This window comes from Lagopus leucura, unplaced genomic scaffold, assembly GCF_019238085.1.
Source record: "Lagopus leucura isolate 7727_CA_CO unplaced genomic scaffold, USGS_WTPT01 Super-Scaffold_100028, whole genome shotgun sequence".
NCBI lineage: Eukaryota > Metazoa > Chordata > Aves > Galliformes > Phasianidae > Lagopus > Lagopus leucura.
In genome coordinates this window covers 3,283,615-3,302,691 of record NW_024962279.1, presented here as the reverse complement: position 1 = coordinate 3,302,691, position 19,077 = coordinate 3,283,615, and the positions used below count along the sequence as shown (strand labels likewise).

At 40.3% G+C, this 19,077-nt stretch overlaps 1 protein-coding gene across 1 annotated transcript in view; it reads right to left on the bottom strand.

Annotated features, from left to right (window-relative positions):
- Positions 1–19,077, bottom strand: part of TAFA1 (TAFA chemokine like family member 1) — a 210,280-nt gene that overhangs the window by 168,403 nt on the left and 22,800 nt on the right. Inside the window, exon 4 of the mRNA XM_042881001.1 lies at positions 16,673–16,708. Coding sequence (XP_042736935.1) covers positions 16,673–16,708 — 36 coding nt within the window. The remainder of the gene's footprint in view (positions 1–16,672; positions 16,709–19,077) is intronic.

The following is a 19,077-nucleotide window of genomic DNA, read 5'->3' as shown; positions in this document are numbered from 1 at the left end:
ACAGACCAAATTCAGTTAGCATGAGAAAATCCTATCCCATAATGAATTCACTTTGAAATCACCAAAACAGACACTTTTCCCTCTCTCTCAGCCCAACTATCTCTGACTGCAATGGTCTGTGACCAGAGACATTGAGAGCAAAGCATGAGTTTGAGCAGAGAAAACAAAACCCTTCTGACTGCAAGTTCATGCAGCCAGACCCAGAGTAGAAGCACCCCACCTGTTACCAGCTGAAGCCCTTCTTTAGGAAGCTGAAAACACAAAATACACCCCAGAGCAGCAAATTCAAGTAGAAAAATACAGAAAAACACATAACAAAAAGTGTGCTACTCTCTGCCCAGCCCAACAACAGCAGCATCTTTGACACCTGACAGACAGACAGATCCTTTACCTGGAAGGAGGAAACAAGCAGTGCCCTCAATAACCAGAGGTGTCTCCTTTAGCAGATGACTGTGACAATTTAGCAGTTTGTTACAGCATTTAATTGCATTTAGACAGCCAAATTGGAAGGGCAGTTCATTCCTTACTACACTGACCGGTGCTTCTTAAAGACAACTGGTAATGACTTGCTGTTTATCTGAAGGTATTTTTTGCTTCAAACAATTGGAAAGAAGAAAAGCCTTTCCCAAAGCAGCTGTGTGTTTACCTGCAAACCTAAAGGAGCCAAAATATAAAGAAACATTCCTGCTTAACAGGTAAAAGAAATAACTATGTCAAAAAGCACAGGTCCCCAAACTCCACAACACCAGAGCTAGGCAGCCAACTTGGAGCACTGTATCAGCAATGAATATAAAGATGTTATAATTATGAAATAAACAAGAGAGTTTGGCAAAGCAGATTATAATAACAAAAAGAGAATAGATAGAATGCTTACCCGCATCCTGGGCTCACTGCAAAACTCCAGAGGAGGGTTCTCCAGAAGAGATCCTTCCCCACTGGCAGTAAGCACTTAAATAGGTCTAGGAGAGGTGCAGCCAGGCTCTACCCTTCTGCCAGCACAGGTGAATTGCCTTCACCTGTGCTTCCGTGGCTGAATCACTGCTCGCCTCAGGTGATCAATCAGAGGTCCAGGCCGTGATTCAGCAGTGCCCATACAAGCATCTTTTCTGTTTGTGTGATTATTGTGAATCAAGAGCTGATGGCTGAAGATTTGTTTCAGTCTGCAGCCCAAGTTGCTGTTGCCCTTCAGAAGTTCAAAGTGAAAACTTTGAAGATGGATACAAGCATATGAGCTCTACATTTGGAGGATGTAGGACCACTGGAGATAACAACTTGCTGTTGCTGTAAAGCAAGCAGGAGCCTGACTGACATATCTGCTATCCCCAGATCCTTCGGTGATGTGCCATATCCCCTGCACCTCAAACTTTACCTTTTGCCATAGATTAAAGACATTCAAGATATTTTCTTTTATATCTGCAATATTTTAAAGAAGGGAGACACCAACTTTTAGTGTCACTTGCATGAATCAGGTTGCTTCAATTAGTCAGTGCAGCATAAGCTTGGATAAACATGGATTTATCCAAAACACAACTTTCAAATAGAGAACATCATTGGCCTGTAAGACATCAAGAATGTTTACTCTGCCTTGGTTACAAGGCAGCCCAGAGATCAGAGGGACGAGCCATCCCAGATGTATCCTGCACCTGTGGCAGATGCTGCTCCTTCCTGGAAGAACACTGAAGCATAATTCAACCTGAAAATCGCAAAGACTCATCGACTGTTACAGATTCAAGACCCCAAGAAAAACTTGATTTTAATCAAATTCCTCAAGGTTTCTCTGAAGAAAGAGTATATATCTGTAGCTTCAAAGCTGACCTAGAGATTCCCCAAACTTGAAATCAGTTTATTAATTAGTTTAAGAAAACATACAACTTGTCACTATATTTTCTGTTAAGCACAAGTCGTATACTAGAAACCTTTTAGTGCTTTCCATGAAACACTGAAAATTATGCACTTCAGGGTTTTGGACGCAGTGAAAGGCCACCTGCAGTTGAAGTGACTGACATGAAATTTTACGTTATTACTTTCTCCTCCAGCTCTATGGTAGAGGGCAAATGCCATGATGCCACCTGCATAATGCAGACACAAGTAACCTGTCACAGTGAATCAAAAGCCTTAAAGGAAGCCTTCTTCAGAGTCAAATGTGTTTGAGTACCTAATGCAGAGCAGAAAAACGTAAACAGGCACTGACTGCTAGACTCCTGACAGGCTTTTCATTCAGCTCTCTTACATCATGGGCATCAATGCCAGAACACAGAAGAGAACAAAGGAAAAATAGTTAAACAAGAATGAGAGCTTCAAAGGGATGATATCTTTCAGGCTCCGTTGTAAAATATATATTACTGCTGGCAGATCAATATCACCAATCTCTGTCTGCACTTCCATCTGTGGAAGAAGGAAATTCTTCTAACAGTTGCCCTTACAAAAAAAGATTTCAAAGATATGGCTCTACTAACACTCAGAAGATTACGATACTGAAGCCATAATGGTTAATTACACAACAGGTTATAGCTAGTACTCACTAAGGTTTGTCCTAAGGAAGCAATGCGAGAACATGTGCATAGGGATCATCAGCATTGCAGTACTGATTGGTTAATCAAACCGTGCTACACAATGCCACCATTCAGACAGACATCCAGTCACCCTCCTCCTGCCCAGAAACTCCCATCATCTTGCACTGCATTTTGCGGTTTGTAAGGAGAAACAAACAGTCCCAATTCTTTGTGGTCACAGTTCTGAGAAATTCACTCTTAATTTGGGGCTGCTATAAAATGATATCCATAAAGCTCAAGCCTTAGACAGTGACGTTATACACTGGAGACCAGCTGGCTGAGAAATACCTATAAGACAGTTTTCAGATATGTTCCTGCATTGTGCTTATCTCTGAGCGCAGTGACGAGCAGCCGTGAGCAACAGAACTGAGCGAGGAGCTCCTTCCAACAAGGGCATGCACTGCAAGAGCAGAAAAGCAAATACAAAACATTGGAGTTCAACTGGTCCTTGATAAACACCAGGCCTTCGTCCATGACCCACTTGCCTGCTGTGCCCCCTCATTTGAGAGCTCATTGGAAAACACCAGGTGTCACGCAGGATTTATTACAGGCCCTCTGTATATGATTAAGTTCCTTCTCAGCTTCAGGCAAGGCTAAATTAATTTGACTTTAAACTAAGCAAATGTTAGTCTAATGTGCGCATGTGTTTCTGCTCTTCCCTGAGAGAGCAGGTCCTGCTTTTTTGCAAGCAGCTGAGACTCCTTTCTGAAGCCAATAAGCATTTTGATTGATTAATCGCTAAGGATTTATTGCCTAGTGAACAAATGATGTATTATCTAAAAGAAATGGAGCAAGTGGTGTCTGTAGGGATGTGTCTGATGATCAGACACTGAAGATGAGACACACATTCCTGCAAAAGCATATCTATCATTTTAACTGGTATTATTTGCAGAGGAATACGCGAGGAAGGAAGGAAACAACCTGCTTCCACGTAACTTTTTTAAAGGGTAATCAAGCTTAGTGTTTTAGCCCAAGGAGACACGTCCTTATTCACATTCGGAGTAAGCAGTGCTTAGAAGTAGAAATGCTTGACAAAACATGGTAAGAATGGCCAGTACTTAATCACTTTGAACTCAAGGAACTAACTCATTGGGTTTTTGTGCTACATCGATCACGTAATTCCCAATTACAACCTTGATGTAAAACTTCAGTTTCTTGGGTATATGAGTTAGCAGCTAATTATTATGTAAGTGTTAATTATCCTTAGCCAATACAAATTTCTGAAGTCTTTGGGCTCTTTTCTTTATATCCACAGGAAAAGGAAAGAAATGTTCTGGAGAGTGAGCTCTCCCTGTTTTAGCCATAATTTCTACTTTGTCACCCATTTCTCTTCAAAGCAGGAGTTCCGAGCCCTGTATCCTGCAGAGAGCCATCCCACCTTCCCAGAAAGGTGAGGAGAAAGACATGGGTCCCACTGGGGTGATGGAAGCACGGCCCCACTTTAGCAGCAATGAGCACAAGGTTGTTTTGAAGCATTGAAAAGGGAAAAATAACGTGAAACAGCAAATACAGGAACAGCCAAGGAGCCAGGCTGGTATCTCTGCGCAGCACTGCTCTGTGCTCTGCACTGATATTGGCTTGCTTGGAGCTAACCTGCAGATCTGCTCATAATGCTGCACTGCACAGAATGGATACTATGCCCTGCTGCTACCACTATACAAATAAACAAAAGCTGAAAAACAGCACATGGGTTTTGCACTTTGAAGCTGACTGTTTGAAGTCCATTGGGTGCTACAGAAGAATCCTAGCTATCCCAGATCCTAATTAACCCTGGTGATCACGTCAGGACGTGTACTTCTTTGTTTAATAGACCTGAGAAGAATTTATGATGAAACACCTTCAGTTATCCTTATCGCACCTATTTTGCCAATAACAAATAATTTTAATGACAAATATTATGTAATTGTCTTAACTATAAGAAAACACTTTGCAGGTATAAAACTGTAAGAAAATGAAATGTTCTCTGCAACATTAATGGGCTCTCTTGGACAAGTTACGTTTCAATGAAATATTAATTTCTGATCATTTGTCATGTGTTAATTAGCAGAATAAGCTGTAGGAAGTCTAGATTACCATGCAAATGTTAATTAGGTCATAATTTATGTTAAGCATTTCTAAGTATAGGAGCAACAGAATCTCATTTAGCAGCAGTTGAACTTTAGAAATAATTTGCATTTGCAACAGCTATTTTTCTATTTAAATTTGACAGTTACTACATTTTAATAAATACTAAAGAATCCACGTTTAAATAATGAAAAGGTTTGAAGCTGTCCAGACTTTTCTTACCCTTCTGCCCAAAGACACACTTCTGCTAGAAGTCTTTGGACAGGGATAGGGAAGCTGGGAGCAGATGGCGAGGTTGCTTTCCAGTGTGACAACTCACGGGTGCCTTAGGTGGCCTGGGGATGAACTAATGGCTTTAATTTATATCAGAGCCAAAACAGACAACCCTACAAGGGCAGAGATGCTAGCTTGTCAGGGTGGTGTTGGAGGTCACCCTCCATACAGTCAGTTGCAGAAGCAATGACCTGAGGAATTCACCTTTTGTTTTTCTAAGCAAGTGGCTCCTAGAAGCAGTTGAGATGAAGAAGATGGCCGAGGAAGAGGAGAATCCTTTCCAACATTTCTCCCACAGCTCCATCAGGAATAAAATGAGGAGATGGAAAAAAGAAAAAAGAAAAGGGGGGGAGGATGCTCCTGCATTTGTGAGTCAAGAACATCCTCTCACCTCAAGCTCCTTTGCAGGTGGCTTCATATTTTGTGCTGATTACAAAAAGTGGCTTTTTGTAAACTAATTAAGCAAGACTTGCATCCAGCCCAAGCCACATGTGACCGTACAGACAGCTTTTGGGGCTGCTGTTGCTTATTGGCCCATTACCTGCCAGTCTGAGGCAGCGGAGAAGCTGGCTGTGTCAGTATTTTATGTGGAACAACTATTGAAATAAACAGCTGCAGTGACACATTGCAGTGGGATGAAGATAAATTTATTTTTCTATTTCCACACTCCCACAACTTTTACACCTCCCCACACAAATCTGCCCAAGCTGCTTCCACTTGGTTGGTATTATCAAAGGAAGAAAAACAGCACTGGGGCTCCGAGGGAATACTGGCATCGACTCTCCCTTCCTCACTTTGAAGGTCAACATTAATTGTTGTTTTAATTTGTTGAACAGCACTTCAATTGACTTTTTTCAGTTTTTGTTGTCGTTTTGTTTTTAAGAAGGAAAAAAAAAATCATTAAATTAAATAAGAGTTAACACAATTGATGCAATCCCATTTCAAACTGCAATGGCCAGATCTGTCTTCTCCACGATACTTCTAAAGCACACAGCATCAAGTTGGAAAACCATAGTTCAGCCATAATGCCATGTGAATTGGGAGCTAGAAAAATAATATCTTGGAAACAGATATCGTAGAGAAGAAATAAATTTTAGAAGTACAAAATTTAGGATCGTTGCTCTGAAAAAGGCAAAGTGGGAATAACACGGGATAGAGAGACAGCAGTGCAAGGGACCAGGAATAATCAAGGGTAATGAACAAAGATTTAAACAGTTAATTTCCAGCAGGTACAAACAAAGCGGGTGGACACAGGAAAGCATAAGTAGCTAATGACATGGAAAGATCAAGCAGAGATTTACTTACCATTCTTCACAGTAAAAAAAACAAGTGAAGAGTACTAAAAGATGCCACATACCAAACTGATTTAATAGTCATGTCACTTTATTACATGTCTACATGGCACACTCACCAATATTTTACTCTAGCAGGACTATGCATGGACTTTTATGCATGGTAACTGCTTAGCTCTGGGTCACTACACAAACTTGAGCTTTACTACCAAAGGGAACAGAAAGCTGGAAAGGGGGAAAAGCAGGTCCCTGTATCCCACTGCTGCAAGGGAAATCATTTCCCTGTGGCCACTGAATCCAACACCAGCTCACTGAGCCATAGCACCAGCAACCCTTGGCAAATAAGGGATGCTTTGTGAGCATGCTGCACATGTACATAGATTAGTCACCACAGATATTAAAAATGTGAGTTTCTCCTTTTTAGAGAGTTGTCTTTAATAAGTATTACTGATAGTATTATGTGTACTATTGATTGCAGTAATTTAAGCCTCCCAACTCTGAGGGAATTCCCTGCTCCACATTTTAATTAGTATTATTTTTAAACAGAACATAGTTATTAGCAACATATTTCAGCAGAGATGAGCTACAGTGTCTTGCCCTCTTTTTGGAACATCACTTAAATCACTTTTTTATACTATAGCAGCGTTGATCTCACAGCATCTCTAGCCAAAATAGCTTTCTTTCACACTGCCTATACATTTTTCAGGGCAGAGATACGATCGATACAAGCAAAGGAGTCTGAGGAACTCAAGAGGAACAAGAATAGTTTTTGTGGAATTGATGTCGCCATGCATCCATTAGCCCTGCTCACTAATTAGGAAATTAAGTGTCTGATTGCTCCCCTCTACTGAAGGTCACCCTTAAGGCCCTAACATAGGGATTAGATGCTAATTAAGTGCTTGCTGGCTGCTGCCAAAGCATGGGCTACAAACTCTAGCAGATATCTTGTCCTAAGTCTGATTATTATTATAAACAAATACATATATGCACTTCTCTATAAAGAATATTTGAGAGCTCACAAGCCTGAGGTTTACTGCTGCAGTTTGTAAGCTGATAGCCCACCACACACATATACCTCATTTTAATAACACCTTCCTTCTTGCAGAGCAGCATAGTTTGGCTCACATTAACACAACAGGGCCATTCCACATTATGCATACTGATAAGTTAAAACTTAATATTGGTTAATATTACCTACACATTTTAATAGCTTTTTTAAAGTTATTAATCAAAGCCTGAGAACCACACAACACGTGATTTTAAGATAATCTTCAATTAATTTTTAATTATTAAAAGGAGTATTCAAAACAAGCACACCATCTTAAAACCTACACTAAACAACAGAACACAAAATGCAGAATTGCAAAGAACCCAGATGTGACGCTGGAGCAATACATGTAGCAGCCCAGCTAGGGCAGAAGGACACCAAACACACACAGCAATCAGATCTAGCTAATATCTTCTGCTGCAACTACCTTGGCTCGGGAACCAGTACAGGCTCCAAGAAGGACATCTTTGTCTTCTTTAGCAGTGTGTGGATATGCCCAGAATAATCTTTTTACGAAAGGAATATTCAGAGGACTAAGACCCATTGAAATAATAGCCCTATGCAAAAAGCCCTATGCTATTTAAAAAAAACTTGATACCTTTTCACAGTACGTGCCTAATAAAAATCTAAACCAGTGTCCCAGGAGGGGTCCTTATATATCAGACACGGTCTCTTGAGTTCAAGAAAAATGTCTCTTATCCAAACTATGGATATTTGCAGTTAGTTTCTAAAGCAAGTCTTCTATATGCTATCAGAGAAACTATTCTAGCATACCAAACCAATTGTTACATCTAATCCTGTATCCCAACAACAACACTGAACTGGCTTAGTACTTTAAAAGGGAACACAAAGCACTGTCTGAAGAAACTGCATGAAAGCCTGAACAATGAGGTACTCATGAAAACGCGAACACCACAATAAGCAGGGAATAAATCTGCTGAGAACAGACCAAAAAGGCTATTAAAATGAAAACGAGGAGTTCATGGTTGACATAATAAAGAATACAAGAACAGCAAGAAGATACAGACTAAGGAGAGTTTTTGTTTCATCTTTACAGACAGACATCAGGACAGAATAAAAAAGTAGGTGTGTAAAGATAGAAATAACCAGAGCATGAGACAAGAGTCTGAACTTCTGATTGAGCACGCAAGCTGGAATGATCACATCTGAGGCAGGCCATGCAGCACGATGGAGAGGTGGTCTGAGTGACACAGCTGAGGAGCTGAAAGTGACACTACTGCTATATGCAAGATGGAGGTGTTCAGGGGACAATACTGAAAAGTGAGATTCTGCTTCAGCCACAGAAATATACAATGCTCTGGATACAGTGGTCAGTGTCAAAAGCCAAAAGATATGGACATAGCAGAGATGGGAGCAGATTTTCGTGCAGGCATGACTGAAATTTGCATGACGGCCAAAATGAAGCGGTGAATACAATTACACTGTTAAAACAAAGACTGTAAACAGAAAACAGCACATCTACAGATGTTGTCATTAGTCATTTGAAGCCTCTAGTCTGCTGAATCTGAGATTGTGGTTGATCTGTGGTTAGAATATTGCACTGAGGTGGTTCAGTAGTTCTCTCCCCCTTTACTGAAGAAAACTGTTGCCTCTTCCTTCTGTTCTATGACTAGCCAGACACTTCTTTGCTGCCTGCAGACACAGTTATGTATCAGCTGCCCTCATGGCACTGAACAATGGTTGTCCTGATATAGCTTTTCTGCCTCAGTGGAAGAGGTTAATTTTGCAGTGGTTAAGATCAAGAGCCTCTATTAACCATTCACTCCTTTCTGTGACGGATCACTTAGCTCATATGAAATCTTTCTTAAGAGCAATGAATACAGCTCACTTTGTAAGAAATTCTACGCACATTTATATATACATATATATAAAATCCCAGAAAACAGTTCTCCAGTGCCCCTAAGACTTTTGGGCAAGGCTTGTAAAAAGCCATTGAATCAGTGCAGTCTTACTTGGCACCCATGTTTGCTGATGGAGTAACACTACAATGAAAACTCAACTGAGTGCCAAGTGCCTGCTTTGGAAGGAGTTCTGTCTTCTCTACAGGAGTAGCAACTTCTTCCATCACCTTTTCCTTGCCAGTTTTGGAGTCTGAGCTCCAAAGTTTGCATCATTTAGCAGCTTTCAGAAGCACTGCCACCCTCACAGCATCAGCTGTTTCCACCCCCCCGCAGCCCATCTTGGCTCCTGGAATCAGTCTCCTTCTCACACATCAGGAGAGCCTGGAACTGCTTCCCACAAGCAGTGTTCATCTGGCATCACTCTAGCACATTGACCCTGCCATCCTGGTGTGTACTGTATTGTCACACTGCAGGTAAAGGCCCTGTGCCCATACTTTAGGAAGAAGAAATCCAAGTCAGCAGGTTTTACTAATCAAAAAAAGATTAGCACAATGATATTTATGACCTCTACCCATAAAAAGCAGTCAAGAGAACTTCTCTCCCTTCAGAAAATGAACAATTCATGGGAGTCTCACAAATGGTAATTAGCATCAATTTAGCTGATTGTACATTCAGATAAGTTGTACATAAAATGGTTTCAGACGTTAGGGGAAACAACCAGCTACATACACCAATTATGAAATTTTTAAAAGACCTGGAGATAAGTATTTAATTAGAAGAATGCAGGCAATGAAGGGATTCCAGCTCCAGAAGCTGATGGCTGTGCAGTGATTGCAAAGAGGATGTGGGACAGCAGGAGGAGCGAGCCCTCTCCTCTGTGATGCTGGGCTTACAGCCCCATGAGCAGAGGGGATCAGCTCAGCTTAATTGAGTTAAGCACAGTGACTAATGCTAATCGGAATTTCTTTATTAGGATTATTTTTGAGGTAACAATATTTAAAACCTAACAGCATTGAAGCTGTTCAGCAGTGATTTTAGTAGGAAGGAGTTGCTGAGGGTCAGGGCAGCACTCAGCCCCACAGCCCACGTTAGGACCTTGCTGCCTTTTCCATGCTCTTCTTTCCTGCACCACTGCCAACACAGAGCCCCTTCTACAACAATTCGTGGATCTTTAATTTGTTCCACTCTCCATCAAAACTCTGACAGACTTTTCATTATACTTTAAAGCAGCTATTTTTAATTGTTTCCCAGTCAAATCTAATTGTGGAGTGTAACTGCTGCAGCTTTGGAAAAAACCCCACCGTGAACTGTTACATAGATGGGAAGTGACAAAGTCAGAATGTGAGTTGCAAGAATAAGGAAGCAAATTAGTTTTGAGGAAAGCCTCCTGATATCCATGAATCCATAATTCCCACATTTCTACAATGTGTATCTGTGCTCCTGCTGAAATTTCTCTGTGCTTACCAGTCAGAGCCAGTTTTGCTTTCTCTCCAAATGGCCAAAGATCTGTCTGGGCTGCAATTATGAACCAGTGTCACAATGACATGAAAATGTAATGTTACAGTTGTAACAAAAGCAAATCTAAAGGATCTCAAGGTTTTAATATTTCAATAAGGTTAAAGCAGGAGTGTTAAATTATTTAAGTTCTGGAATAAGATATAAGCACTAGAGCAATATAGCATCCATACTCAATATCTGTTCGTGTGCAGAGGTGATACCTACGTGATAAACTGCAGGAGTGTGAGGTAAATTAATTTACTATGCACTTTGATCACTATACCCTCTCCTGGCCTACTAAGCCCCTTCCCAGCAGACTTGCTCTAACATCCCAAATCACTGAACATTTTCATTGCTGCCAGTAAAAACAATGTTTTATAGTCTAACTCATTTTCCCCTCACAGGTGTGGAAGTTTCCTTCCTCAAGAAAAATAATAAATGTAAATTAAGCTACAGGAACACATACCGATGGATCCTTCATATCCTCCACTCCCCCACATTATATACCTATATAAGAGACTTCAAAATGAGAACACATCTTCAGATGCTGACAGCTGGGTGAGACGCTGCACTGTCTGCATGTGCCTTGGTGGCAGGGGAAAAATGAATCAAGAGCAGATATATAGTTCTCCAACTACAATGATTTAATATTATTATTCATTTATTGGCGTTACACATCTATATATAATTCCTGGAAAAGCACTAATAGTTTAATCTACAAATGTGCTCACAGTTTGACATTTTCAGGCTATAGACAACAACATGAGAAAAATGCTAATTAATACATCCATCACTGCCAGAGGAAGTGCGATGAAACCAAAATGTTTGGCAAGCTTACTGTAAAGAAAACCTGCTACTACCTCAAATCCTCACTCGCTGCTGAACAGCACATCTTTGTACTGCACCCAAGAACACAGCACAGTGCGGGGCAGATGCACTGCACCAGGAGCCCTGAGCATCCTCCTAATGCTGTTGCACACATGACTACCAGCTGGGCAACTGCAGCTTTCCTGGGTGTCATTGAGCAACAGATCTCTGGAGGAACTGATTGTATATATTTATATATATATATATATATTAATATATTTATATAATTATATTTATGTATAAAGTGTATGGCTCCCCAAAAACCCACAACAGAAATCTAGGTGATAGCAGTGAGCACAAAGCAGAAAGTGAGTTGGCTTATAGCTAAGGTATAGGTATGTATGTACACGAGAACACCTCAATTACTTTCCACCAATATACCAAAGCTTTGTTTACAACATAAAGTGCACTTACCCAAATATCTAACTGTTAGAAACAGCCATAGCACATTTTAGGCATTTGCTCCACTTGCACTGATATATATTTTACAAGTTCTTACAGGAACCATAACTCAAGATTTAATAAGTATTTATTGAGAAATGAGAAGAAAAGCAAGACAACTCATATTGCTTCATGCCTCATGCATTTATCCTTTATGATTTTAAGTGCTTCATTTAGAAAACACAACCCTTGAGAGCTCTGATATCTAGCTGGCCAGCTGAGCATAAAGGTGTGAGCTTAAAGTTCTGTGAAGAACTTCCTCCTGATATCCAATCTAAACTTCCCCTAAGTTTCCACAGTTCAGACCCTGATGTCCCAGTGCAGAAGCAAAGCTTAAAGGTAAAGAAATTAAAAGAGATTGGAATAGACCTGAATAAGGAGGCTATGCAAGAGAACAAAGTCAGACTTCCTTCCTTACAGCATCTTTCCACAAGTTCCAGCTAGAGAAGGGAGAGAGACTTCAGAGAGAAGAGGGTATCCAAAACCGGGTCAGTTGTTTACTGAGAAATAGTTATGTTACAGATATCAAAGTATTCAGAGCACCAGAGCAAAATGGAAATTTCTCGTCTTCTTCCTGTTACAAGATGTGTATTTTTGTTCTTTGTGACATTTACATGCCACAGTAAAAGCAACAAGAAAAGAAATACGTGCAGTCCAGCATAAAGACTCACACTTTCATGTCATAAATGCCAAGACGACAAAGAATCTGCACTTCTGCATCATGGCTTACTGTCCTGAATGTGTTAAGCAGGGTTTTAGTAGGATGGCACCCACTACCTTCTGCACACACAGATATTTCATAAAACTGAATTGCAAACGAAGTATTTGCTCATTCACAATATCCACTATCCTCTGTAATTTATAGGTAAGTCATTGGAGGGAAAAAAAAAAAAAAGATGGACAGATTTCAAGGGCTGTTTGTTGCTTAATCTCAATTTATCATGATATAAGAACAGCGTGAAAATATAAGTCATACATAATGATTAAAACCAGCAAACAAATACTCAGACATTCTTTGTTTTCTAACGAACAAATTACCTATAAAACCAATCTACATTTCCTATTTGACGTTGGCTTGCCATTGATCTGGGCAGCAGCACAAAAACACACTGTGCACAACTAACCAGTTATCATTCCAAAGCCAAACAGTGGTGCTTTGCAAAGCAGAGTTTATGTAAAAATGACAAAAGTCGATGCTACCACTTACAGAAAGACATTTCTAATATAAAGCCTCAGCTAACAATAAGAACTCTGGAAGCACCACCTCTTAAAATAAAGTGAGAATCCAGTTTGTATTTCTTCGAGGACACCAAATAAGTGCTACAGGTGTATATTTGTAAAGAAGGAGCACTGATCTCAGACACAAATAACTATATCATTCTGACAAGCGAAACCAGCTTATTAAATTAGCAGAGGTCTGGAGATGACAGAAGTCAGCTAAATACTGCAATAGCATCACAGACATCAACCCACCCAAGCTGTGCCTTTGCTCCCCATTGGCTCCTGCTTTTGTTCTAAGTGGAAGTGGAGAGGCCAGGACCCTAAGGCACAGCTGCTGCCTCCTCCAAAAGTAGGCAGAAAAAAAATCATAGAATGGAATCATTGAGGCTGGAAAAGACCCTTAAGGGTCATCAGGTCCAACAATCAGCCTCATGCAAGTCTAACCAACCATGTCCCTAAGCACCACATCCACACATCTCCTAAATACCTGCAAGGATGGCTGTTCCACCACCACCCTGAACAGCCTGTTCTGATTCTGATGCCTGACCAGACTTCGTGTGAAGAACTTCCTCCTGATATCCAATCTAAACATCCTCTAAGTTTCAACAGTTCAGACCCTGATGTTCCACTGCAGAAGCAGAGCAGCTGAAACTATGCCCACCTCACATAGAGTTGGCATTGTAAGACAACAGCACTCCTTCTTGAGAGAAAGAGGCGCATGAAACCAATAAAATAAGAGCATCTAGATACAATACAAAGCACAGTTTAAGGAAAGAAGCAGTACCTTCTGCTCTAGACTTTTCTTTTTCCATGAAAAAATAATTTAATCTGGCTGTTCTTTGCTTTTCTTTCAGTGTTTAGAAATCGGACAAATTATTTCAGGTTTTGTTTTCTTTTTCTTTTCCACTTAGCAAGGAAAACAATTAAATTGCTCTAAACTAATTTCAGAACATAAATACTGTGCCAAATCAGCATTTGATATCTTGCTTTGGCTGTCACATAAAAAAATTCAATTATTTACACTGCTTTAGTCACACAAAGGAAATACTGCTTTGCAAAATGCAGTGTTACCCTGTGTATTCCTCTTGCCTAGGAAAATAAACAATTGTCACAATAGAAATGAAAGTCTGCTACAATTCCTTATGCACACAGAAACTCATAATCACAAGATGTTAGAAATAATTACTTTTGCATTAATGCAGCAGTACAGATGAAATCAAGTCCAAGTTTGATTTTCAAGATCTAACAGAAGCCTCTAAATACCTTCTGCAAGCCAGGTAGCAGCCATCAGCTGGAGCTCGGCTGCCATACTGCACAAGAGAAAAAAGATCCAGCGGAAGAGCCCAGTCCAACCCAACGTGAGATGGGATGTGGGATTCCTGCTATGCTTCTGTGACAGTACAAAACCCTTCTGGGAAATCTAACACTGGTTAAAAGGCATTCAACAGCAGTCCCCACCACACCTCCAGCCTTTGTGAGTCATCTTCCAGGTAGGAGTCTCCACAGCATCATTCTCTTGGGGAGGACCTTCCAAGCTCAACTCGGAGCAATCCATGTCTTTAGAAGCAATTGAGAGAGCAAAGTTCATTTGCAGCAAATAGGCTGATTCTTTCCCTTTTATTTTATTTTTTTTTTTTAATAAGATTTATCTTGCCACAGGTTTTTATGCTGCTGTAGCCAGCCTGCAAGCATTTTGAGATAACAGCATGCAGTTAACAAGATTTGCAAGTCAGATGCGTTATAAAAATACACTCTAAGTTATGCAGAATCAGTGTTACACTGCCTGCAGGAGATTGGAAGCATTGCACTCTGGTAGGAAGCACAGCCATAGAGAGAGATAAACACACTTAAAACAAATCTTTTTGTCCGAAGACAAGCCCAGCCTACTCATCTCCTGAAAGAAGCAGTTAAGCAAGGAAGTGGAGAGTTGCACATTGAAGCCAGTAGAACACTGCCCATCTGCATGTGCTGAGCCTCTTTTTTAGCTGAGAACAGGAACACAAGGAAGAAAATCCACTGCATTTTACAACTTGTTTGTCAATTGAGCTAGAGTAAGTGAACGTGAAGGCTCTTTACACCTCACAGCTGGGGCAGTCAGATAGATTATAGCTTAACCACCATGAAAGTTTAAGCTGCTGTGAAGTTGGCTTACACTAAAGCACTTGATTTCATGAAAAGAAAAAGCAAAAAGCTTCATGATCCTCACTGAGCTCACAGCAATGCTCGCACTTGCTCACCAAGCCATGCTGAGGATGCCCAGGGACAGTATGCCTGCCATGGGTACCAGCTGGGAGGACAGATTCTCTTGCAGCCACCAGACATTACCAAAAGCCCGCTTAAGGAACAGAATAACAGCACCCCCACTACTGAAAACACATCCATGATGGAGATCTCAGTATCCTCATGTGATGCAATGCTAGATGTTATGGATGCACTGCACATCATACATGGGGATCAGCCACGGTTGGACAAGAAGGGAAAGAAATACCTCAAACAAAAACAAGTGCTGCTTTGGGTGCTCTCTCCACAGCAAACATTGATGCTCTGGAGATTACATGTGCTGTCAGCATATGGATTTTCTTCCAACAATAGTACATAAGAATTTTGTTCATATACTTGGTTCTGATGTGAAACACAGACATTAAAGCCCTTCTTTTAAAGCAGGGAGGTCCTTACAAAAGGAACTCCAAAGCTGTAATAAAAGTGTGCTACATAGTTAGTACCTAAACAAAACACAATTTTGTTCTATTTAAATTTGAAAGCAGGAAAATTCATATAGAGTTGAAATGAAATCCCAAACAGACTTTGATTCACAGATTCTGCCAGGATGAAGGGATTATCCCTTCTCACCTGTTAAAGTGCACGGCCCCTCAGAGGCAGGGAGCAGCACTCTAAAGTCATAATCCTTATCAGAAGAACTGCAGCGTAACTGTGATACTACTTTGTAGTTTGTTTCCATCTCTAGACTCTATAGATTCTCTTATTTCTCTGAAAGATTAGAAAACAAAACAGGAACATAAGCGAATAATTCAATTTACATAAGAACTTAATTCAAGGGGGACTTACACAACCCGAGCCTCAGAAGAAGACCATGACTGATAAAGAAACCACTTGATATCCTACTGCATGTACAAAGCACATCATCATGAAACACTGCAGCTCAAAGCTAATTCAAATCCAATCTAAAAAGTCAAGGAACTCTTTTACCAGGGGAAACCATCAAATGACTCACACTGAAAACAGAAATCCCTTTCCCTTTAATTTGTGCCTATTTTTATCCCCAGCATTTGTTGATTTCCAGAGCCTGCTTCACCCAACCTGACCAGCACACTTATTTCTATGGCAGTATCATGACCTCAGTGAGGTGCCTCGATTTTACTACAACATCAAAACAGTGGAAAAAATTGGGGATGTGAAGGATGAGGGTCTGATTCCCGCAATACACAAATCCAAGCACAGAAGGAAAAATACAAACAAAAGCCATAAACTGCTGCAATAGTAAATTTCCTTTGTATATAGTCTGCTGTAGGAACAGGAACAAAATATGTAACTTACCCCACCGGAAAATCTGATTCACAGACAGAGCCTTTCCTGTGGGTGAAAAAAGTTATAGATCATATTTTCCTGCGTTAGAAAATACAGTTAACAAAATTTGGTATCAATGTCAGAAAATGAAAAAGTATCTTACACGTCAAAACTGTTTTTCCCCAAATAGAAATGGTTGAGACTATTTGATAAATGCATATGTTGTTCTAATTGGGATGAATTCAAGAGGTATTCTGTTGCTCATACCTCACACCCAGGTGCATCAGCTCTGAAAAGTTTTACAGAACCTTTTAGGAACGTGAGCGCCTTAAGAGCACACATAAAAGAAACTGATTCAAATGGAGACATTTAGAAAGAGAATAAATTGAGGGGGTGGGTGGAGAATGAGTGTGGTTAAAAACTTAGAGGACAGCAGCTGGTCTGGCTACACTGAGGACCTTCCACTGAGTTACCACATCTCTGCCTGGTGCTCTCCTAAGGGTGATAACACCACATGCCCACTGTTCACAGCCTGCACCCAGTCAGGGCACCTTTTCAACGACTGCATTCCCCAACACTTCCTCATACCATTCTTTAAGCAGAAACCTTGGCAAAACCCACATTTATCTTTTAGCACTCTACAGATTCTAGAGTAGACTCGTAATGAAGTTCAAGTAACAAATACAAGCAGGAGATGAAGATAACTTATTGAATTGAATGAGTTGACATTTATCAACGGAACTAGCATTAAACAACTACTTTATTCTCAGGGATAAAAGAAATGCAGAAAGTTTCCAGTCAAGACAACTAGGAAGAAGAATGCCACCTCTGGAGTCACTGGAGCGCCATACATGGCAGCTGACCTGCACTCAGTGTGCTGTGACAAACAGGGGTGTGCATGGTGGAGCATCACTGACATGGCTTCTGTGTGTCTGCTTCACAATGAGCCCCACACCTATTTCCCACTGCAGGCCCAGATAGACATTAACAGGCCGTAAACATTCTGCCATTGTGTAGCCTTGGGAAAACCAGGAGGTCCCCATGGACACCCTTCCAATTAGGTAGGGAACACCAAACATCTTAAAGTTTCCTCACTTTTTTTTTTTTAGTCTTATGGAAATGAACAGAAGAGTGTTGCCTTGCACTTAGGCATCGAATCAACTCATTTAGGGACTGCTATCTGTGGTGTTTGGGCCTCATTAATTTTCTCTTCCAAAGTTGCATTCAGACACTCTCAGGCTTTTGTCTGTTGCTGTCATCATGGCATTTGCATGCACTAATCCATGACAAATGGTTTCATTTGATGCACATTGGATTTTCTTGCCTGCCAACTAGAAAGATAATAGAAATACCAAGAGAAGCTAAATTAAAACTAAAGGAGTTGCATATTTTAAGAGAAACTCAAAACAAAGTTAAGATAAACATCACCTGGGCAGCTGAATTTGCAAAGAAAGGGTTGAGGTTTCAGCTACGGAAAGACGGTTTCTAAAACGCAGCTTTTTTCCCCAGGTCATTAAAGCCTCACAAAAATATTACTACAGAAATAATTATACTACAGATGTGGGAGCTGGCTTAGATGCAATCATTCTCTGTCAAGTCATGCACTGGCACACTGAAACCAATTACAAATTCATTTGTAGACCTCCGTTATCTTCAACTCATCTCTTCAGTTCTCATTTTCATGCATCATGGTGCCCTTTTGGCTGACTGACCACTCAAATTTAAAAGCATCCCATGAAAGCAGCCAGAAAGTTCTTCATGAGTTGATGACAGTCACAATGAAAAGCTTTAGTGCAGACCTACTGGCTTATAGATTTCAGCAATACTTTAGTTAAGACCAGTGCTACTGGTCTCTATTGCAACAGCAGATTGAGAAAGCTGATTTAAGGAAAAAAAAATAATTGAGAGCAACTTCAGGCAACAGAAGTCCTCCTTTATGTTCAGTGATTCTGCATACTAAGAGGAACACGAGAGGAACACGAGAACTTTGAGTTTGCTTTGGTATTGAATCTGCCTGAAGCATAGCTGTTACTGTGATTTCTCTTCAGCATTTAGGGGAAAAAGGTGCTAAACAATAAAGTTCCCTTCATTTATTCGTGTCCTATTAAAAAATAAACATACTAATCAATGAAACTGATTTTCCAAATAAACCATTCTTGCTTGCTCCCAAACACTTAATTAAACACAATTAACTCTCGTTTGTTTTGGCAGCCAATTAATGTCATGATCAAATAAATAGACTCCACAAGAAAAGATTATAATTAATAAATCCCTAACAATACAGTAAAATTACACTGAAGCTTTGCTTGACAAAAATACTTAGTGGCATTTTTTAATAGCATTAATGAGGACACTGAAAAAAAAAGTTTTATCAAGTGTGCACCAGAACTTGAAAGGCCCAGTTCCTCACTTTCCAACAAAGCAGCATGTGTGAT